We start from the raw sequence: 23,289 nt of genomic DNA on the forward strand, positions 1-23,289 counted from the left end.
CCGCCTGCCCCGGAGGTGACCCCAGGGCGCAGCAGACCTCTCCTGACTGTCAGCTGCTCCCCTCAGCAGTGGACTTCGTCCATCTGCCTGTTCTGCTCCCTGCTCTGTCTCTGGTGAAGCCTCTCGCTGCCTCTGGCCTGTACCCCAGTTCTGCACAAATAAATAAATCTTAAAAAAAAAAAAAGAAAACATCAACAGGAGGGGGCCCTCCCTGGTGGCGCCACAGATTAAAGCGCATAAATAATAAATCTTAAAAAGAAAAAAAGAGTAATTCTGTGATTTACAAAACAAGCAGGATCCACAAGTTCCAATCTCTTAGAAAATCCCCCCCGCCCCCAAAAGAAGCCTATGAAGCACAGAGTGACTTAACTTTCCCATGTTACTTGCCCACAGTCAGCGCCCACAGACAATGACTGCCACGCCTGGGCCTCCACAGGCACGGAGCACAGCAACAGACACAGCTGCCTTCGGAGTGGGCTGGGTTAGCTCAGGTTCCGCTGCCTGTTAGAGGTGGTGTGGCCTGCACTGGCCCAGCCCCACCACAGACCCCTGTTCCTAGCCTGCAGCGGAATCCGGTCACCTGCTCTTGAGCGAGTCCCCTGAGGGATTCTTACAGCCTCACAGGTTTCAGAAGCACCGTTAATGGCTTGTAAGCTCTTTCAGGAAACACAGCCATGGCTGCCCCATGCCACCTTTACAGAGCATTCTCACAGGGGTTCACTGACCCCTCTCTCTTCCACAGCACCCATTATAGCACAGATTCCTTCCCTAAACCCTTTGCCTTTCCTGCTGCTTACTCTTCGTCTCTGATTTCGTAGGCTGACAGAATATCAATCAGGATTTTCAAAATAAACGCCAGTATGTGTAGGGAAATGTCTTCTTAGACCCACAGGGACTTTTCATTTATTATCCAGGTTTTTATAGCTCTTCTGCCCACTGGGGTCCCCTCAGCCGGGAGGCCCTGGATTCAGTCAGCAAAGAGTGTTCTGTCAATATTTTACCTCGCATCTGAGTTACCAGGTGCTATTGGCTCAGTCAGGGTCATGAGCCTAATTGTTTTTACTGTCCTTCAAATAAGTCAATATTTTCTGGATTCTAGAAATGACTCAACGGTTGGCTGGCATCACAAGATCTTATCCTAAAACAGTGTGGAGACCATGTCGATGCCTGAGCTTTTGAATACGCATATTTGACATTTGTAATTTTATGTTAAGACAGCACGTTAGGTTTTATGAAGTCAGCTCTGTTAAAGCCCAAGATGCTAGGTGCAATCACGGGAAATTTGTAGTAAGCTATCCAATTCAACATCAAGTAATATTTGATATTAAAACAGAAAGGTGCTGAAAGGCACAGGGTGTCTAGGGTGACTGAACACCCACATTTGTTGTGGCTTTTGCCCACACCCCAGCACAGAGAGAACAGGGGAATAAAAGGGACATATGCATTCAAGAACAAAGAGGCTGGGGATGGCCATAGCGATTGAAGGGTATCAACGAAATCTTGGAAGATGAAAATCAGATGACTGAGTGGTAAACAACTTAGCAGCTTAGAGAGAGCTAAATCTAATCCTGCAGTCCGGGGAGCCAGAAATAAAGCAGGATGGGTCAAGCTAAAGACTGTGGTAAAAACTCGGGACAGAAGAACTTCTGAGTGCCCCAGGGGCAGAAGAAAGTGGGAAGGGAGCAGATGAAAAGGAAAGAAATCATAAGGATAATAGATTATTTTATGTTTTAGATCTTACTGAAAGTTTTACAGGGGGAAAAGTTTAAGGATGGATTGAAGGTCAGAGACCACGCCAAAAACCAAGAAAAGGCAGCAACGGATTCTGGGGAAAACAAAGGATGCACAGCCAAGGCCATGCAGCCCGATGATGTCACACAGCTAAATTGCAAGACATTATGCAAAGATTAGTCACGTAAATATGAAATATTTCAGAATCATAATGTACTTACTATCTAGTTATACTGAGAGTTTGGGAAAGAAAAACGAGAGGTCTGTGTGGGGACGGCTTGTGTACATGAGCACAGGCCCGTATGTACAGACTGAAACAGCTGAAAAACTGAGACGGCGCTTTATGGAGACAAATGAGAGGGAGCAACTTCACGGCTCAAGCGGTGGTCTCGGGGAAGCAGGCCGCCCGCCTGCAGGGCGAGGCGGGCCTTTAGAGCACTCTTCCGCTTTCTGAGGAAAGTCATGTATTATTTCAATCAAATAAACAATGTGCATTTTAAAGAGACTGAACGAAGGGCTCCAGGTTTTCCAAGTCACAGAAAACGAACCTTGGAAGGGATTTCCTCCAGGCTGTAAGTATAGGGACTCTGTTCTTTCTGCGGGTATTGCATGGCTGCAGAGCTTATAATAACATGCCCCACAGGGCGCCCGGCACATTTTGGTAAAATAAAATTGAAAGGGAACGCCATCTTGTAAAATGTGTGCCTCTATGGGCTCATTCCCATCTATCCCGAGGACACCACAGAAAGACCCAAGGAGAGAGTGATCTACATGCTCCTCTGCTAAAAATTAACATCCCATTTTGGAAAGAATTCACTTCCCCCTCCCCCATGGAGGAATTACTGTCGGGCTCCGCGTGTCTCAGACTCTTCCTTGAGCAGCAAGCTGTCATCTGCTTTTGGCTGGCTTCTGTCATGGCTGTTCACGTGTTTTGTGTTTGTCAGACACAAAGGCCCCGACTGCTGCCCACAACCTCACTGTTGTTGCACTGGTAGAGACAACCACCTCCTACCCGAGGATTCCACGAGGACCTGCTTTTCCAGTTCTTCTATTTCATCTCAAGAGCAGCTCTGTGTTATTTGTGCTGTTGCTCTCTCCAGTGGAGCCCATAATCAACTGTAAACACATTTTTGTTAATGACTATCAAATGACATCCTGATGTTTAAGAGACAGTGTTAGGTTATGCAAAATGGAGCAGAGTGGGGGGGGGGAGGGGGAGGGAGAGAGACTGAGATTGAGAGAATGAACTTCTGTTCTTGACCAGTGACAAGGTTAGGAAAGGCATGCTCAAAGTTAGTTCTGGTTACTTAATCACAGAACCACATATTTAAAAAAACTAAAGAGCAATCCAGAAGGTAGAATACAGGATGAAAAATAGTTCCAGAAGTGAAAAAAGGAAGGGCGAATGATCAAAGAAAGAATAGAGAGACAGATTCCAGAGAAGGTCTGAAAGCTTTTAAGAGGAGAAATTTTATGGATACTTTTTCACTCTCACTATTTGAGCTGAAATTTTATAGGAATTCAGAGATGACGGTGATGGGTGAAGAGGTGGGAAAAGGGAAGGAGCATGAGTGTGGGGAAGGATTTCACAACCAGCCCGTGAACTGGGAATGGAAACTAATACACGTAAATGAACAGAAAATAATGGCATCACTTCCATCCAACTGGCAAATTGGATAACCAAGGATTAAAAAAAACAAAAAACAATTAGCAAAAGAAAGAATTAGCAAAGTCTAAACCTTTTTTAAAGAGAGAATTTCCTTTCCTTAACAGTACTTTTCTCGGGGTAGGACATAGTGTATGTGTATGATGAAAAGGACAGAAGAGGCAGCAAAGTATAAAGAAGAGTAGCCTGACCACGCATGCCCTCACCAGGTCGAAGCAGCAGCCCTAACACTTCAGGATGTGTCTACACGTATCCACTCTATCTGCACAGTGATGCGCAGACAGCAGGGACCTCCCGCCCCACTCGTCTGACAAGCTATGCGTAGAAGCCATATCAACCAGTAATGGCAGGATCCTTACGTGTTTTTATTTTCCCAAAATATTTATATCAGTTTCAATTTTTAGCTCACATAGACAACACCGCGCACACAATCTCTGCATATAATTCTCCAGTTATAAGGTCCAGTTCAGAAATTCTGAGAAGCAGAATTACTAGGTAGAACCTATTCAAAATTTTGGAATTAATTTGGTTGGTTTTTCTCTATTTTTGAAATATCCAGGAACTTAGTAAATTTCTATTTACTCCTGAGAGGAAGGCATTTTCTACAAATGTCCCAAATAAGTAAACACCTTGAAATGAACGTCCCACCGTCTCCTGCTCATGGCTTTGGTGTTCGTGTCACTTATGAAAACAAACGCAGATCACAGCTTGTGGGCAACAAAGAACAAAGTGAATTTTCAGCGGTGACAAGCAGAAAACAGATCTGAACTATACCTATACATAATTATATTTTTCTACCTCTCCTGTAATTCCTGCTAGTGTTTGTGCAATGTACCTGCCTATAGTGTAATTAACTATTCTGAGAGCTATGTAAATACTGCTCCACAATCAGATAAAAGCATGAAATAAGTGGTGTGTTTGCAGAAAGATATTCACATGTTTATATATGTATTCTGAAGCGTGTTTCAAACATTGCTGAGTTAATATTTCATTAAAAATGTGCTTTTGCTTGGCAGTTCTTTATGAAGTTAAGAAACGATTATTCTAAAGAGGCCACAACAAGGGAGATTGTGTCCACCTCGAACGTGTCTTGTGAGAGGGGAAGGGCGGAGCTCGCAGATTCAATCCCGGAAGCCATCACTGTTTCTTCACCCCACACGCGAACACGACCTCTGCAGCTACAGGCTTCAGCGAGCCGAAAGCAGGCCAGTGCGTGGGCCCGCAGCGGGTGCCGTCAGCATGCCCGTTCCAGCACAGACAGGAACTTTGTCCCAAATTTGCAAACCCAAAAGCCATTAGTGAGGGTGGGGTGAGAGGCGGGTTTGCGGGCACGCGCCGCAGTGCGGGGGAGCTGGATGCGTCATCGCGGGGAATGCTTTACCGAGGCTGGCGTCGAAACAGCCAACGTAGGAGCGCAGTCTGTGTTAAGAGGAACGATAGGCCTTTCTGACAGCTGTGATGCCGTAACCCACGGACACACGGGGCGGCCCCGAGCCCCCCAAACACAGCCTGCCACTCCGCCTGCTTTAGAACTTACACTGAAGGGTGGCGAGGTTGCTTTCCCGTGGCAGAGATTTTTTGAATGAAACCCAGATAAAGCCTAAAGGTTTGCACTCTGATTACGATTTTCTACCGGCTACTGAGGCTACCCGTTGAGTAGATGCCAGCCAAGCTGTCTTTATTGCCCTAGACAGCTTCTCTGGAGCAGGCCGGCATGTACAGGCAAGAGGCCGCTGTGAGGTTCTGGGCTGGGAAGGCTGGGAACCAAGCCATGGAGCTTGGGCCTGTCTCTGCAGGCCAGCACCACCTCTAGCCCTGCAGCTTCCATCAGGCGGAGCAGGTGGGGTCGGCGCGGAGGGGGCCGTGTCGACGGGACAAGAGGCAGAAGACTGATGCAGGGCCTGCCCGCACTACCTCCCCACCCACGCCTCGGGCGTGTCGGCTGCGGACAGCGGGTAGCGCTGCTTACAGCCTGTTTGCACAGAAGGGCCTCAGAAACCAGGTGCTCTGCAAAATCCCCAAAAACAAAACGTCAGCACCTCGAGAGGGCCGGGGCCCAGAAGAGCAACTGGACATGAAGCGATGGGGCTCCCTCATAAAGGTCAGTGGGAAAGCACAAGCCCCCCACGCCCCCCGGGGGGCTAGGGAGGTGATGGGTTAGGTGGCAAGGTTAGGGCTGTGAGCTACACTGGTCAGGACTAGGAGAGCAAATGATGGCCCAGGAGTCAACACTGCAGGAATCCCCCAACTCACTGAAAAAACATTTTTATGGAATTCAAGACAAATACACATCTACTATCATCTAGTTTGCAGGAATTCTAGAATAATCAGGCCCGACAGGTAGAGGATGGTCTTAGACCTCAGCACACCTCTGAGGCAGTGAGAGCTGAGCTTTGAGGCAGCACAGTTATGAGGGACCGGCCAGAGTAATGACCTTGCTGCAGGAGCGGCAGTTCGTTGTTTTGTGCCCTCTGAGAAGCCTTCTATTGAGGTCATCTCTGCTTCACTCACGTGCACGCCACGCCACTTACGTCACCGTTTGCAGGCTTCCTCACTGCAGGGCCCCAAGCCCTCCAGCGGGGCGTCGGGGGCAGACGATGGGGAGGGCGGCCGAGCACGTTGATTTGGCAACAGGTGTCACCACCAAATTCTGGACCAGCGTGGAAGAGGCTTTCCCGCACCCCCAAATCACAGGAATGACACAACCTCTCACGCCGCAGCCCAGCAACAGATGCGTCAGTGCCGAATAGTTCTAGACAAGCTAGCCCCCTCCCCGGGAAGCACAGCGTGCCCCTAAGCCGCACCCTGCCCTTGACGAGGCTGATGACAAAAACAGCAGCAGCGGGACGTCCCGGAGGACCCTGAGCCCAGGGCACCGGCGCCCGGTTTCCGTCCCACGGCACCTGGCTCAAAGCACCTCTTCCAAGAAGCCTCGGCAACAGGCTTCTTATCGAGGGCCCCTCTGTTCGCCAGCGAGCTCGCGGAGGCGCTTGCCTTCTGGGGCCGCTTCCGAGCCCCCAAAGCGCCTGCCACCCCAGCAGGTCCAGGGCTGCCCCCGGGGGACAGCAGCCAGAGGGCGGGGGACTCCCGGAGGTCGCCGTGGCCTCCCCGGCTGCCTCCACCCAGAGACCCTGACATCACGGGGCTCCCGATGTGCTGTGGGCAGCTGGGAAGTTTGCGCCCAGGCAGCCCGGCACGGGGAAGTCACCCCTTTCCGCCTCTTGAAAGAAAGGAAAACGAAAACCCAGACCTGGCCGCCACACGCGGATGACTCTGCCGGCTCCGGGCTCGGAGCACACCCGGCTCCGGCCCGGCGCGGCTCCCGCATGCTTACCTGGCCGTGGGCCGGCAGCGCAGCGTAGGACAGCGGCTGGGTCATCACTCCCTTCTGCTTCAGGAGAAGCAGGCGCTTCTGGTCCTCGCTCAGGTGGGCCCGGGGCGGCGGCGGCTGCGGGGGGGCCGGTGGCTGCGGCTGCGTGAAGGGCGTCAGGGGGGCCTTGCCGGGGCTGGCCATGGGGGGCGTCACTCTCTGACTCCAGTCTGCGCTGAAGTGGGTCAGGGGCTTGGTGTTGCCGTAGGACAGCAGCCCGTGCGCCTTGCCGAGGGAGCTGGAGCCCAGGTTGTTCGGCTGCTGGGCCATCATGTTCACGTGGCCCTGCGGGAGGTAGTTGTTCACGGCCGTCTTCTGCAGGCTGTTTGCCATGGGAGGCACTATGGGGTTTTGGTTGTTAAAGGCTTGGGGGTACATCATCGGACTATTTGGTTTCTCTGCAGTGAAAGCTGCGCCGTACGGGCTGGAGGGGGGCCCCAGAGGAGACCAGCTCGCCGTCTGGTTCGAATGCTGCTGCTGCTGCTGCTGCTGCTGCTGCTGCTGCTGCTGCTGCTGCTGCTGCTGCTGCTGCATCAGCTTGGCCCTCTGTTGCTGCTGAGCTGCCATCTGCTTAAGCTGCTCCGCAGGAGACATGTCCGTGCTGGGCCCCGACCCGGAAGGGGCCGCCGGGTTGAGGAGATAGCCGGTGCCCGGCCGCGGCGGGGCCTGGCCTGGGGTGTGGGCTGGCTTAGGGGGTTGAGGGGACGGGACTGCACAGTTGGCCGGTGAGCTGGCGGGGTTTGGAGCGGCGGGAGTGCTGGCAACAGAAGGTAAACTGGTGGCCGTGGAGACAGTAGAAAAGGGAGGACCGGAAGAAGAGGGCCTGGCCTGGGGAGAGGCCAGGGACATGTGGCCGAAGGGGGAGTGGGAGGGGTCGCTCTTCACGCTCGCGCTCTCCTGGGAGAGCGGGGTCTCGGTCGCTGGCTGCGAGAACTCTGGCTCCTTCTTCTCCTCAAAGTCCTCGTTGAACAGGTCCTGTATGTCATCCTCGGGAACCGTGTTGGCTAGTTCATCTATGAGCTCTTGCCACTCCTGATCATTCAGGTTAATGTCTGAGAACAGCTTGTTCTGATTGGAGAGAGACGTGTCGGATGTGTCTATGCAGGCGGGGTCGTCCAGAGGCTCTTGCTTGAGGTCCTTGCCCTGCAAGATGGTGAAGCTCTCGTCTAGGGCGCTGCAGCCGTTGACAGGAAGCTTGATCTCGGGGAGCCGACCGTTCTTACTGAGGTCGTCCAGGAGCCCGGGAGTGTGAGGGCCGCTGTTCTGCAAGGGCAGGGAAGGCTTCAGGTCCAGCTGGTGCAGAGGGGAAGCCGAAGGCAGTGGCATGTGGCTGGGCAAGTTGTTGATGGCTTCCATCCCCGCGGCGAGGTCCTTCCGCAGCCGCTTGCTAGTGGGGGAGAAGCTCCCATCGCAAGCACCGTTCTGCTGGTCTCCATTGAGTGGGGATCGGGCTCCTTCCAACTTCCTTTTCACAGTCTCTTGTAGCTGGAAAGGAAATGAGAAATAGGGTGACTACATGTCCGGGTGGTGGCTGATGAGCGGAGCATCTAGGAAAGACCTGGTCTCTGACTACACAACGGTCGGGCTTCTGTTCACGTCCTCGCAGGGAAGAGTGTAACAGAAGCTCAACCCCCCAAGGCGAAGAGACAACACACACAAAGAGGGGAGGGTGGGGGACAGGAGACCGTGCCGGGCAGGGCCTCTCTCCGAGGAAGAACCTCTGCGACCCTCCGAGCAAGTGCCAGTGGTGCGGCTTGAGCCAACAGGGATCCCACTTGAGGAAGATGTTACCGCCTGTCTTAGGTCCCTGTCACATCTTCACTGGGAATTAAGTCAACCACACGTCAGATGACACTGCAGCCCCAGTGAGAATATGGTATTTAACACTATGAATAGACAGAGTTGAAGATCAGTGGTTAATGGGACCCCAAACTCCCTTTCAGTTCGTATTGGACGTGACCTCCCAGCGCCTTGTGCTGGGGGACCCACCCTGTCCTAAGAGCACACTGCTGCTGGGTGCCACAATTCCGCGGGATCCTCCCCCCAGATCCCTTCTTCCTCTCCCTCTGCTCTCTCTCACATTGCTCTGCTCAGTCTCAGAGTCTCCTTTCTTCCTCCCAAATGATGGGCCTTTCACTGCTCTGTTTTCACCATTTCTCTACACGCTCGTCTACGTGATTGCAGGTAGCTACCGCCCCGCCAGCCATCTTCTCCAGGCTGAGGAGCCCGAGGATGCACCCGCCTTCTCTGCTGAGCCTGTTAAGGAGCTCTGCAGAGTCTTGTGGACCCCACCCCTACTCCAGCTTTCTGGACTCCGCCCCCTACTCCAGCGATTGGAGACTACAGCTCCCGGCAGTACCAGGGAGAGAACTGCGAGGACCCAAGGGCGGAGCTCAGCAGGCATTCTGGGCCTTTGGGGATAAACAGGGCGCCATTTGCTACAGCGCTCTCTCTCGTTCAGGCAACGGCTCTTGGACCGTGTGATGGGGTCCGACCATTTGTTACTAGAGCTCCGAGTCAGCCAAGCCCACAAGATATTCTAGCTAGCTTGTATCTCTCTCTCTTTCCCTGGGTTCTTCCTTTTCGTTTCCCCTTTCTGTAAATAAGCCCATTATTGACCCTTTTGTGTGAGCCTGCAGCACAATTAAATTTTAAGCACACGGCTGAGGCCCCATAGACAGGCGGCCCAGTTCACACTGGGCGCCCTGAAGCAGGACCACTCACTCAGTGTTCCCTCTGGCTCGACTTGGCTCCACGCCCGTGTCTTTTGCTCCTCAGGTGTGAGCTTTACCTGCGCCCTCTGTAGGCCAGTAGCCACCCAGCTGTCTGAGCCAGAAACGAACGCACCTTGACACGCCCCACGCCACCAGTCACCAGGTCCTCTGGATTCTGCACCCAAATATCCCTGGACTATGCCCGCTCATCTCCACCCTCCCTGCTGTGCCCAAGGCCAGGAACCATCATCCCTTGCTCGATGGTGACCACAGTATCCACAATGGCCCCTGGGCCTCGCCTCCGCTAGTCACTGTTTTGCTTTCCACCAGTCTCTATTCTCCCTGCTGCGACCTCGTTCAGAAAACACACTTCCCTTCCTGTTTACAACTGCACAACTTTCCCGTTGTCTTGGGAATAAAATGCACACTTGCTCGCCCACCCAGGGTTATCCTTTTGCCTCTCTGCTCAGCACCACTGCCCCACACCCATGTCACACTTTTTCTATCGTTCTGCTAAAACTCTGCTTCATGTGCTGAATTTCCTTCTACCTCAAGGGTACTGCACATATTACTATCTTTTCTTGGAAAAGAAAATAACCATCCTTCTGGTGGTCCTTTGTTTTTACATCTTCTCAGCTGGCTTCTCTTCTATGCCTTCTCCACCCCCACTACATTAGGTACCTTTTTTTTTTATTTCTAATTTTTAAAGATTTATTTATTTGTGCATACAGAACTGGGGTACAGGCCAGAGGCTCAGGGGCAGTGAGAGGCTTCACCAGAGACAGAGTGGGGGCAGAACAGGCAGACTGAGAAAGTCCACTGCTGAGGGGAGCAACGGGCGGGTCAGGAGAGGTCTGCCGTACCATGTGGGTCACCTCCGGGGCGGGCAGGGATCGAACTCATGTTAGAGTTGCCTTAGCTTCTTCTTAATGCTGTGCTTTAACCCACTGAGCCACCAGGAGGGCGAGGTACCTTCTTTAATCCACCTATGCAGGTGGGTGCTGCATTTTGCTAAGGTGATCTCTACTCTGGCCAGTGTTAGTTCACCCAAGTGGGCTCAGTTAAGAAGCCCAGTTAATATCCAGAGTGAAGTGAGCCAGAAAGATCAAGGCAAGGGATGATTTCACATAGATGAGAAATGTGAGGGAATAAAGTGGGTGAACTGATAAAGCAAAATAACTATAAACTAGCAGACACTGGGGACAGAAGTGGGATTTCTGAGGTTAGAAGGAGGGAGGAGAAGCATCCAGGGGGAATGCCGGATGGCAGTGGGGAAACCAGAATTGGTGACAGAGACAAAGGACACATAGGAAGTAAGCGAATAAGCAAATATGCAATGCGGTGTTTTAACCAAAAGCCATGCAGGTGATGGGTTAGAAAGAAAAATGGAAACACGAGGAAGGAAAACTCTACACAGTATTGAAGGAGGAGGAGATGAATTCATGCACCTAATTGCTTATACTTGAAAAAGAAAATGAAATACAGCTTTTCCATCGTTGACTTTAGTGGAAAGGCGAGGCCTGGGTGGCGGGGACGAAGCTGGATTTACCTGAACGTACTGAATCTTAAAGCTCTCTATGCGTCCTGTTAAACAGCTAAGCAATCTTAAACAATAGTTATGTTCCACGAGCAAGGCAGGAGAGAAGGGCTCCCGCCAGCCCCCCACTTCGGGGCACGCACAAGTGGAGCCCCCAGGTTCTAGGGAGGCCTGAGTACACGAAACCTGTCTGGAGATGACGTGGGGGATTCCGAGAAGAGTCACTTGATCGCTGTTCTTTCATGAGTAGAGAATTCTATTTTAAAAGTAAACAGAAAGGTCCTTGAGCAAAACTCCAGGTTCACCCTGGTTCCCGATCTTGTTTTGAACGACGCCAACCCCATCTGCGTCGCGTGGCAGGGACCCTGGATGGCCCCCGGGACACACCGCGCGACTTCAGGGAAACCTGCCTCCCTCCACCCCACTAGGCAGCAGCCGAGGGCAGTGACGTCATGGGGCGGCCCAGGAGGTCAGGGTTCTGGGCACAGGGGCTCGCTCCCTCCGTCCGAAAGGGGCAAGCTCCAGAGCCCCGGCCGAGGGCCTGAGGGAGACAAGGCCTTGGTCCCCTCCTGAGCCACCCTGACGTCCTAATGAACCCGCCTTTGCTTGGACTGCCCAAGCCCACCCTCCTGTTCTAGGCTAAGAAATGGACGGGGCGGGAGGCACGTGTAAAGGTGAGTGCTGTTCGCTCCGCGGGGAAACAGGTGGCCGAGAGCGGGCGGCAGAGAGGCCTGGCTGAGAACCCCAAGGTCCAGGGTGAGAGGGGCCCTGGAGGAGGCAGTGAGCGCCGGGAAACAGAAGCAGAAGCCTGGGGCAAGCCCACAGGAAGGGACGGCAGAGGCCAGCGATGCCAGGCCTGGATCCCGCCCACTGCTGACTGTCGGGCGCTCGCTGTGCACCCCATGAATGCCCTGAGCGAGCGCACCCGGAACACTGGCCTGACCTCTCCTCAGCCTCGGTGTCCTTATCTGTGAAATGGGGTGGCCATGAACATGAAGCTAGAGGGCAGGGAGGCTCTGAGGCCCACGCGTGGCCCGCCAGGGCACCCGGAGCCCCATGCTTGGCCGGCCAGAGCACCTGACACCCCGCCAGGGGACCTGACACCCCACCAGGGCGCCTGGAGCTCCACACTCGGCCTCCCAGGGCGCCCAGTGCCTAGGACTTGCTTCCTTGCAGAGACAACAGCTCCTTCCACCTTCTCACACCCGCCTAGACGTGTTTTTGATCAGCAACAGTCAACAAACATCCACCTTTCCACAGGCAACGTGACCCCTCGACTGCCCCCACCCCCTTCCTACGAGCGGGCTTTGACCCCGAGAAGGTTGAATTAAGGAGCGAGGTCATGCCCGCTGTCACTTTTTTTCTCCGACATCCCCCAAGACCTAGAGCACAACCCCGTAAAGCTCAAAGCTCGCAGGACTGCCCAGCCGCTAGTGCTTTTAAGATCGAGGGGAAGCGTGAGCGAGGACGGCACAGAGGCCGTGTGTGGGTTTCCACACCCCAGTCAGCACAGCATGTTTCAGTTCCCTGGCGGCAAATCCCTAATGTTTTCCCAGCACCTGGGGAAGCTTTTTGAAAATTAACAGCAACGGTCACATTGGCATTCCCGCCCAGCCATCCCGCGTGCCCAGGCTCAGGGCCCACGTCGAGGGGCAGGCGCCACGGCCGGGTTCCCGTCAGGTGCATTTCGGGCGTTGCCCTGCTCTTCCTTGAGGCTCTGAACCACCCCCGCCCCCCGAACCCAAATCTCCACACATATCTCATGTTTCCATGTTCGGGGCTGTAAGAAAGATGTCACTGAGGAAGTTACATGACAATTCTTATGTTTTGTTTACTTGTAGCCAAAAGAGCCAAGTGACCAGTGCCCTGCTGCTGCCTCGTCGTCCTTGGTGCGAGCTGTGGAAGGGCGGGCGAGAGTCTCGTTCTCTCCTCATGTCTCTCTTGGGGGCCAGTGTGGGGGCACAGACCCGCCTGGTCCAGGCCGACTGTCCTCCAGCCAGCGGGCTCAGCGAGCAAGAAAGCTGCCCGCCCTCGGGCCCTGCCGGCCCCTCACTGCCCCCAAGTCTTAGAAGGTCCCTGGCGCCTTACGAAGCGGGAGTCTTAGGATGGCCTGGCCCTGTGGAAGATCAGTCCCCGACTGAGCAGCCCCCCAGTCCTGTTACTGCCGTAGCCCCCAAATGCTTCCTCCCACTGAGGTCAGCTGCTCAGCCAGTGCCAGGGACAACAGGGCGTTGTCACAAGGATGCGACTCTGAAGGACACAATTCCTCCTCCAAAGGGTTTCAGCCTGAGTGTTCCCTCTACCGTGTGGGCTGATGGCTGGTGTTTCTGTGAAACTGGTGTGTGTGGTGTGGTATGGTGTGTGTGGTAGGGTGGTGTGGTATGGTGTGGTGTGGTGTGGTGTATGTGATGGGGTTGTGTGGTAGGGTGTGTGTGGTAGTGTGGTGTGGTGGGGTTGTGTGGTAGGGTGGTGTGGTGGGGTGGTGTGGTGACGTGTGGTAGGGTTGTGTGGTGGGGTTGTGTGGTGGGGTTGTGTGGTGGGCTGGTGTGGTGAGGTGTGGTGGTGTGGTGTGGTGGGGTGTGTTGGTGGTGTTGTGTGGTGGGGTTGTGTGGTGGCGTTGTGTGGTAGGGTGTGTGTGGTGATGTGGTGTGGTGAGGTTGTGTGGTGGGGTTGTGTGGTAGGGTGTGTGTGGTGGTGTGGTGTGGTGTGGTGTGGTATGGTATGTGTGTGTGAGAGAGAGAGGTGGCTTGGGAGGAGCGATCTGACCATAGACCAGCAGTAATAAGAACAGTGTCAGACTAGCTGTGCCTCTGGGGTTATAGGCATTTTCTCATAGGATCGTATTTTATCTGACGACAAACCTTTGGGGCCAGTCATGTGCTGGTCTGAGGTTGTACAGGGCAAAGTGATCTGGAGCTAGGGGGATCACTCCCAGGACAGGGAAAGACACAGCCAAGATGGCCACGTCTCTGTTGACACAGTGGGTCCCTAACGCCCCACAGATTCTTAGGGCTTCCCGGGGCCAGCCTGTCCATGGTGAGGAGATTCTTCTACCTTGTAGACTTCTGGTGGTGATTGTAAGTTCAAGAAAAACTGTCTTGTCCCTATTTTGAATTAAATCGGGCAGGATCACAGGGCTGGGGTACACGATGATGAAGCTAGTGTTGACGAAGACATGGGGGGGGGAGTGGGAGAGTGGGGGCCACGTCCTGCCAATGGCTCTAAAGGTGGTTTTCTGATGAGCCCTTGGGAGAGGGCCTCCCGCTGTTGAGGTGCCACCAAGTGCGAAATCACAGAGCGGGCGGGGGGGCGCAGGGATTCGGATTCAGTGTGACCCTGTGGTCCACACGACGCCCCTCAATGCCTTGGCTCCGTGAGCGTGATTCGCTTTCTCAGACTGTTTCAGGAATCACACCGATTCCACCCTCTTCCCACCACCCACACACAACTCAACCCCAAGAACTGTCTGTTCCCTCATCTGTGAATTTTTCTCATCTTCTACCCGCAAGCCACCGGCCCTTAGTTCAGACCTTCACCCCTTTCCTCGTGGCTTCTCCGCCCCCTGCACCCCTCTCCCACCAGTCCCTGCACACGGCCGTGCTTCTCTTCACACGTGTGAGCCTCCTCACGCCCGTTCTCCACTGACAGCTCTTCTGACACTGCCCCTGCTTGTGGGGCCTCTGCTGCGCCACACCCCCGCCCCCCTCAGCGACGGGCTCCAGCATGCCTCCTCCCCTGACCTCCAACACCTGTCAGCTCTGAACCTTCAGCCACACGCCACTATGTGCAGGCTTCACACATACAGCGGTTAGTCTCCCTGAGGCTCTGCATATTTTATTACCATATTATCTAGCGTCTTCACCCGACCAATTCGATCTTCCTTTATGGTTCTGTGTAGACGTTACCGACCACAGTCTCTCTTGACTGTCCCAGCCCTCCTCCCTCACCCCCTCCCACGTGAACCCTCAAGAGACCCTACTCACTCCCAAGTGCTGCTTTCCTCACACACTGAAAGAATGACTGCTCCCCAGGGACTGCAGCACGTAGGGTCAGAGGCTTGGCACGTTGTGACCTCTGTAGTGTTGCAGAGGTGAGGGTGTGTATACAGACTTGGGGCACAGTAGGATGCTGGAAGCAGCTTGTGGGATGTCCCCTCAGTGTCTATGGGGAGAACACCCAGGGAGGGGAGTAAGAGACTTCACCTTGTATCACCAATGCTGTTGGTTTGACAAACACCTGAACCCCAGGTTCCAGGGATTTTCAGTTGAGTTTTGAATCTCTGAACAGAGGCGTCCAGTGGTCTCCGCCCTCCAAGCATCCCCTCCACAGAGCGCATGCGAGCTCCCCTCACCAACTACTAGACATGCATATTTCCCAGACTCGAAGGTGACTTGGGAATCAGCTCCGTAGCTGCCCCAAGTGCTTATCACTTATTCAGAGGCCCAAGAGGACACTCTGGTCATCTTGCGTTGCTCTGGTCAAACTATGGAATGAGTTTTCACATGATCTCGTCTCGTTCTAACAGCGGTCACTGAATGTGGGTCCCTTTCGCTGGCTTATTTCATGCATTTGGTGGGTGACCCTGAACTCACATGGCCAGGTGACCTAATAGGATATGAACAGTGAGCAGAACACATACAGAAGCACCTTCCAGATTTCGGCACTTTAGGGAGGACCTTTGGAGGGTATTCCCATGCTCAATTTCCTGGTGACCACCCAACTACTAAGATGTGGACTTTTTGGTCTTTTCCCAAACTTTCCGATTTGATAGCCAACACGGGGCCTGACTAGGAGGCAGAGTTCCCCAAAGAAACTGAGCAAAACCACGGATTCCTCTGAGGTGGTTGACCCAGAGGGTACAGTTCTTAGAAATTTTGATAGGGACTAAGAATTCTGTGAAATTTCTGACACACTAGGTTGTTGGTTTGATGTTTTTTTAAAGGTTCACATAGAAGCCCAACACCAACAGAAAGGTCATTTTGTTAATTGGTGAAACTCTGGGCCAGCCCATCAACAGGGCTAAGGAACTGGGGCATCTCAAACCTCACGGATCTTGAATTCCACAGAAGCTGCCGAGACACTGCTGAGCCCCAGCCCACTGGAACAGGAGGGCCGTCGGGAGCCATCGGGAACATCTGGGGGGCTTTGAAGCAATTTTCAGAAGTGACGGGAACTTTTCCCTCCCTGCACGGAGTCAGGCTGAAGTAGAAAGCACCAAACTTCTAAGCTTTTACCAGAGAATTTCATTCATGACAGATGAAGTGTCTCAAGCTACTGTCGTCACACAATATCCTAAGTAGCTTATTCGGGGGCGTCAAGCCAAATGCCTGACGCTATTTATTCCCCTGACGCGTCCTGACGGTCGTCCCCTGGGGGATGAGGAGTGGACTCAGAGAGGCTGGGAAGTCAGTCTCAGCGCACACAGCTCGACCCCGTGCCACCTGCCTGTCAATCTGTGCTCGGCCTGTTCTCTCGCCTCGTTTCCTGTGTGTCTGGTGAGGCCTGTCCTGATGCCACAGGAGCAACCTCGCCTGAAATTCTGGGCAAGTCTGCTGGAGGCTCTGCAGGACACGTGTGGAGCCCTGGACTCAGCAGAGTCTCTCCCGGTCTCTGTCCCTCTCGGCCTCCCGTGCTCCTCTCCAGGAAATATGGCTGCAAAGTAGCACGTGCTGAGAAGCAACGACCATGGCACCCAGGGGGGCACGGGTGTGAACCTCCTCCAGGAGCTGGCTGCCTCCTGGTCGGCTGCTGTCGGAAAAGCTCCCCCCAGCTCCACCCGAGCCCCGAGAATCCACAGCCCGGGCCCTGAACCCTGCTGCTTCTCACCAACGTCGGCACACACACAGCACATCCCATTTGTTTCTAAGGACGAGAAACCATTTTCTTAGGACTATCTCTGGAGAGCGGTACTGGAAGGGGGTGTGCATTATGTATTCAGACATGCCTGGTGCGTGACCTTGTATTACAACCTGAAATTCCTAGTGGGGTTTCATTTAGCGCTGTGAAGAAATGCCAGGGAACAAGGCTGGTGAGGAAGGAGGCAAAGCCGTAGGGAGGGAGAGGGCAAACGAAAAGATCCGATTAGATCCACTTCACCCACAGCACAGGCTGCATAACTCAGAAGCGAGCGGAGGCTTCCATTTGCTTTCTGGGAGGGCAGGAGAAATGCTCGGGGAGGCTGAGGACTTCTTGCTCCTTTGGGGAGAAGTCGAGAATATTTTTATTTCATTGTTGACTCAAAGTGCCCCTTCTTTTCAACCAGAGATTCTCGTTCTGAGGTGGCCTCCTGTGGGGGCCGGGCTCTGCCCCAGGCTCGGACGTCCTGCCAGCTGGGAGGCGACAGCCCCCACACCCAGACCTGTGGCTCCCAGATGGGGTCCCAGCGGGCGCCATCTCCCTCGGAAACGAACTGGAGGGAGGTCCCAGGGTTCATGAAGAGCCTCGCTGTCCCTCCCCGGGGTCGGACACGGCTCTTCCGGTGAGCTGCGGTTTGCGGAAGGCAGAGCTGGGACTGACTCCCGGAAGGGAATTCCAGCTTCCCGTCCTCTGTCTCTTTCTCTCAATCTTTCCGAGTCACTGTCTCCCCCCAGACCCTGCCCTCTCCCGTGAGCCGTCTTATTTCTGGATGGAGCCTGACTCCAGCCGAAAGCTCAGGGCCCGATGGCTGCCGGTACCACTCTTCAGAGCAACTTTGTTTACAGACAGAGCAGCAGGACCAGGGCAGTGTTCTCTGTGGGAGAGCGTGCCCTCCGCGGGCTGCACGTCCCCCAGCCCCCTCACCCCCCGGCACCTGGTGTGAGCCCCTGGCGGGCCTGCCCGCACGCCCTCGCCAAGGCAGCAGCTCTGGCAGCAGCACGGGCCTCCCAGCTGCGGGCAGAGGCTGCCCGGCTTCACCCACCCGCGGAAATTCATCTTTCAAAAGAAATTAGACCGAGAAGCTGTTGTTATAGCAACAGTCAGGGCAACTCGAGCATCCTCTCCCCGCCCCTCGGGCAGACTTCAGCGGGTGGGCAGCCATTTCAGTGGGCACAGGGCGCCCAGACCGGCCTGGCTGGACCCCTCATGGGTGCAAGGCCCAGTGCTCTCTGTCCACTCAGCTGACAGACAGAGAGACAGACAGACCTGCTAGTCCAGGCAACCCCCCCCCCCCCCAACCGAAGGGCGCCAGCAGGGGTGAGCACAGGAGCCCTCTGGCCCCCAATGTTTTATCTCTTGGCTAGATGCAACCTCAGAACCACGTGACCACTTAGATCCCTGGGTCCCCAAGCCCTGGCCAGCCCAGGATGGGCGTTTCCCCGAGGACAGCAGCATCGGCTGTCAGCACACTGCTTGCCTTCCTTCCATCCTCTGGGCCTTTATTCCTGGGGACAGGGATTCCCGACCCCTCAGATCACAATCAACTACCCTAACATGCTTCTTTCTTGATGAAAGTGTTCTCTTACCCCAAGCGTCACTGAGCTGGTGAGTCCTTGGTGCGTTCGCCCTCGGGACACACCAGGAGGTGCAACCTGTGGTGTTTATGCCGGGCACTGAGGCGAGAGGCCAAGCTGAGCCCCCAGGCGACGCCCCGGATGTCCCAGGTGGCTGTCTACGGAGATGGTATTTACTTATGAATCTGTTACTCGACATCATTTATTTCGATATTTTTTTTCTCATTTTTTTTCATTGGAGGACCTTGCATCATGGTGTGCAAGTCTCGGGGTTTGCTACCGGTGAGCAAATGGGGCAGTGGGCAATGGGTGGGGAAGAACCGACCTGGACTTTCGCCAGTGACCTTGACGTAGTCTGTACACTCCACTTCGCAACAAGGGGGGATCGTTAAAGAGCCACTGAGTTAGAGAGAGGTCTTCAGGGTAGGCGCCAATCAGCCTGAGTGAGGAGAGACCAGGACGCACACAGAGGGGCGACACAGGGAGAAGATGGCCGGCCAGAGCCAGCAAAGACACCTCGGAAGAGACCAGCCTGGGAGGCCGCCATCTTGAACTTCCCGCCAGTTTCCCTGTGAGTCACCCAGGCGGAGCGCGACCTTGTCACGGCAGCTTACACAAACACCACCACCGGCCGGCTGGCTTAAAGGCGCGCCTGTCCTCCCAGCTCTGCAGAGGTCGGCAATGAGGAACAGTCTGTAAGGGGGAGTCTCGCGTGCATTTGTTCCTGTGGATTCAGCTGACGGGGCACCTACCGCGTGCCGGGTCTGGGTCAGGCTCTCGGGACATACTAGTGACGTGCCCCAGAGTCTGGCCCAGGAGTCAGCCTCTGACCCAGTGCAAGGAGGATGCGGGGAGCAAGGAGCTGGTGTGTAGTAGGCGCAGGGCTCTGGAGCCCCAGGACAGGCCTTGTGCTCAGTTCTGAACAGCTGAGTCTCCCGGAGGGCAGGGTGGTAGGCTGAGGGGTTAAAGATTAACGGCGAGGCAGAGACTCCCGAGGAGAAAGCACAAAGCCCGCCCAGGTAAGACGGCACAGGTGATCTCTAGTCTATGGCGCTCAGGCAGCCACAGTAAAGCATCCCGGCTGGACAGCCCACATGGAGGGGTCAGCAGGGGGCTCCCTTTGAGGCGTCTCTCCCTGAGATATGGCCGCCTTCTGCCAAGGTCCTCATGTGGCGTGTGTGCAAGTTTTCTCTTCTTAGAAGGACACCAGTGGCCTCCTTTTAACATAAACACCTTTTGAACGGCCCAGCCTCCAAATGCAGTCACCCCTGAGGTACCTGGTGATTAGGGCTTCGGCACACGAATTTCGGGCAGGATGCCACGGAACCTGTAATGTGTCATCCCTAGTGGTCGATTAAGCAAGCGGCTGAAGCCGATCAATCCAACACAGACGTGGTCTTAAGCTAAGAATTAACAACAATTGCCATTTGGCAGTTTACCGATACACATTTTTAAAAGTGCGCATTTCCCGATTTTACCCCCAAATTCAAAGCATACTTCACATTCATCCCTAACTATTAGCAAAGAAGTGTGGCCTGAGACAAGTCTAAGGGCAGATGGAGCCCCCCCCCACCCCCCTGGGCTGCTCCCCGAGGCGCGGCCACTGTCTACGAAAGTCCCCTGACCTCAGAGGCGCAGAGTGACGGGGTCACCCCACAATTCAGCAGAGCTGGGAACGAGCGCCAAAATTGCCTGTGCCAGTCTGAGGCCCTGTTTCACCAGTCACTTTGCCTGGACGCGGTTCCAAACTGTTCAAATCTCAGAATGTCCCCGAACTGTGAAGAGTCAAAGGTGTGCACTTCAATGGCGTCATCTTCCTCAGTAGCTGTCCAGATGTCATTTTTAAAAAAGATTTATTTATTTATGCACACAAGAACTGGGGTGCAGGCCAGAGATGTGGAAGTGGTAAAGGAGGATGAGAGGATTCCCCAGAGACAGAGTGGGGAGCAGAACAGGCCGACTGAAATCCACTGTTGAGGGGGGCAGCGGGGAGACAGGAGGGGTCTGCCGCGCCCTGTGGGTCACTCCCTGGCCGCGACTGAGCTCATGCTGCAGTGACTGCTGACTGCTTCACAGTGAGCCGCTTTAACCCCTGTGCCTCCAGGGAGGGCCAGCCCAGATAATATCACTCATGCAGCTTCTACGGTGCTACTGTTAAGTCTGCAGCATATTGTAATCACCAACTTTGTGTGGTGCTAACTCTCTAAAACTCTCCTGGGACGGATTTTCCTCCACCTTGGTCTCCTTTCAGAAGTAAAGGGTGTTGGTAACTGTGTACGCTCACTCTAGGAAAGAGTTTGAAGTTACGTGCTTGTAAATGGAAGGGGGATTTTTACTGCACGGACTGTTTGGTTGCCTCTGTCCAACCAAACATCACACATCAGGAAGAGCAGAACACAAAGGCGTCTGGGGGATGCGGTGATCTCACCGGGGGTCACCCTCGCTGCGCATTTCCCGGTGCACGTGCTACTCTGTATTTAAAATACCCGAGTGCACCCAACAGAATGTCAGGAACTTGGACAGCAGAGCTGCGCGTGTGGCGTCTCGCAGGCCTCGCTAAGGCATGGCGACGGAGCAAACTTAATTATGTGACCGGGGAGCGGTTACTTAACCTCTCCGGACCTCCATTTCCTCAATTATAAAACGAGAGGGCCAGGCTGCTCCACGCCCACCATTTGTTCCAGCTCAAACGGAGTCTCTGTTCGGATGCTGGACTCATCGATGACTCACCCTGGAAGGCGCTGTCAGCCCAGCCGGCAGCCGCATGGGCAGGTAGTTACCGAGTAGCCGAGCTCCCCATTTAAGCCAGAGAGCAAGACTTCATTCATGTTCTGCCACAGTTTCTCTGCTTTAGCAAATTCAGAAGAAAAATTACATCGAAGTCCTATCCACAATTAACTTCAAAAAGCCAAGTGTGTTAACACGGTTCATTTAAGAGAGTTTTGCACTCGTGGGTGACATACTCGGCCTCGGGGGGCACAGTCGGAGCTGAGGACTGCAAAGACCCAGGGACGCCCTGTTTCAATGACAGACGCAGGCTGGCGCTGGCCTGGGTGTTGCCGTTTAGCGACTCGGGGAGGCTCCCGGCGCGTCACACTCAGCCGCACCACCACGCCGTGGCTAACTGGGTGAGCGCCGAGGGTCGCGGGACTTCTCCCTGTCCATCTTGAATGACGCTGCGTGGATGGCCTTAGTTGCACGGAGGACCTGAAGATGCCCCTTGCAGCTAGGCCCCGGGCAGTCGTGAGGCAGAGAGGCCACCTTTTCTGTCATCCACTTTGCCAGGCCTTAACTAGAAGGGGCAGGTGACGGGGGTCTAAGTGTGGGCTTAGCACTGGGCCTGGAGGGCCAGGGGGTCCCACACAATAGAGTCTCACACTATTTCGTGCCCCTGCTACACGTTCTGTGGGTGTCCTTTGCCTGTTCCCTGACTCTTTTTTTTTTTTCCTGGACAAAATAATAATCGTATATAGTTCTAACAGGCTGGAATTTAAATCTCTCTAGGTTAATTGGGATATAATTGGAAGGTGAACCAAACTGACATTTTAGGTCTCCCTTCACCCTTGTGGTTCTTTTCTAAACATGTAACTAATTCCTAAATTGAAAGAATGAAAAAGTTTGAGCTCACTGCTATTTCTATGCATTGTGTGGTAAAACCTGTTTAATCCAATTCCTGCTAATTTTGCTTTTAGCTGGAATTTGGCTAGAGGCCAACCTGATATTTATCCTTATGTATATAAAAAAAAGAGCTTAGCTTACTATGTAAAAAAATAGGTATAATAATGATTGTAAGAGGAATACTTAAACTCTTTGAGACAGAAATAGGTCTCAAGGACTCAAGGACTCAAGAGACTCAAATTTAAATAAACCATTGATATATGTGTTATGAATTCTTCTCAGATATTAATTAAAGTTGCTCCCCAAGGATGTTTATTTACTAACAGTTTGATAGTCTAGCTTGAATTGCACTTGTTACTTTTAAATATTCCACATGTAGCAGCTATTTACTACTGTACTTCAATTCAGATTTTTCTCAATTCAGGCAGCTGTTTGCCCAAATTAGTTTAAATTACAGAGAGCCTATTGTATTCATAAAGTCTTCATCTAAACGGCAGAAACGATGACTGTAACATTTGTCTTAGGTTGGTTGAAACTCTGAGCTTCACCATTAGTCTGAGATTCGTACAGAATGAACACGCAGCGATTAATGGCCATTGCTGATTTCTTTCTTACAGCTGTAACTTACCAGAATATGTATACTCCAATACTGTACCCATGCTAATTATCTCATTACTATGAAGTGTCACAGAAGCGCATTATGCGAAGTTCGCCTGGAATCGCATTTAGTAATTTCTTCTTTATGTTTCAAATCCAGAAGCTGGTAGCAGCAACTTTGCACAGGAGAGGAGCTCTGTTTGGGAGCTGGGGGCTGTGCACTGGCGTCACACACTGGGCCCAGAGCCATCTTTGTGACTCTAATCGCTCTTTTAAACTTTCCTGCCCCTCAATTCCTAACTTGAAATTGGGCATATTCACGTGTGACCTCTACTATCTCTCATGGAAAGGATTAAGCAGATTAAGCCTATAAAACAGTTGGTCACCAGGAGTAAAGGCATTAAGGAAACTGCTCAGCGAATGCATTGGTGCCTTCTCCCGCCACATGAATATTTAATGAACAGGTACACCTAATACTTGACATTTCTATGAAGCTTTTCATGCAAACATCTCAACATCACTTAAAGAAATGAATGGCAGCAATTAGGAGACACCTGGGAAGTGCCAGCTCCTGGGGCAGAGATGGCAGCCGTGGGGCAGCTAAGTTTTCATCTCATCATCACCTT

The 23,289-nt window shown here is 53.4% G+C and overlaps 1 protein-coding gene across 1 annotated transcript in view; it reads right to left on the reverse strand.

Moving 5' to 3' along the window:
• The window catches only part of LOC101634631 (mastermind-like protein 3), a 252,504-nt gene that overhangs the window by 46,863 nt on the left and 182,352 nt on the right, over positions 1 to 23,289 (reverse strand). The window contains exons 2-5 of the mRNA XM_012726754.1: positions 7,279 to 8,252; positions 6,732 to 7,191; positions 6,301 to 6,553; positions 5,312 to 5,369 (exon numbers count right to left, since the gene is read on the reverse strand). Of these exons, the coding sequence (XP_012582208.1) occupies positions 5,312 to 5,369; positions 6,301 to 6,553; positions 6,732 to 7,191; positions 7,279 to 8,252 (1,745 nt within the window). The remainder of the gene's footprint in view (positions 1 to 5,311; positions 5,370 to 6,300; positions 6,554 to 6,731; positions 7,192 to 7,278; positions 8,253 to 23,289) is intronic.

Source organism: Condylura cristata, unplaced genomic scaffold (genome assembly GCF_000260355.1).
Source record: "Condylura cristata isolate star-nosed mole 26May11 unplaced genomic scaffold, ConCri1.0 scaffold00018, whole genome shotgun sequence".
Taxonomy (NCBI): domain Eukaryota; kingdom Metazoa; phylum Chordata; class Mammalia; order Eulipotyphla; family Talpidae; genus Condylura; species Condylura cristata.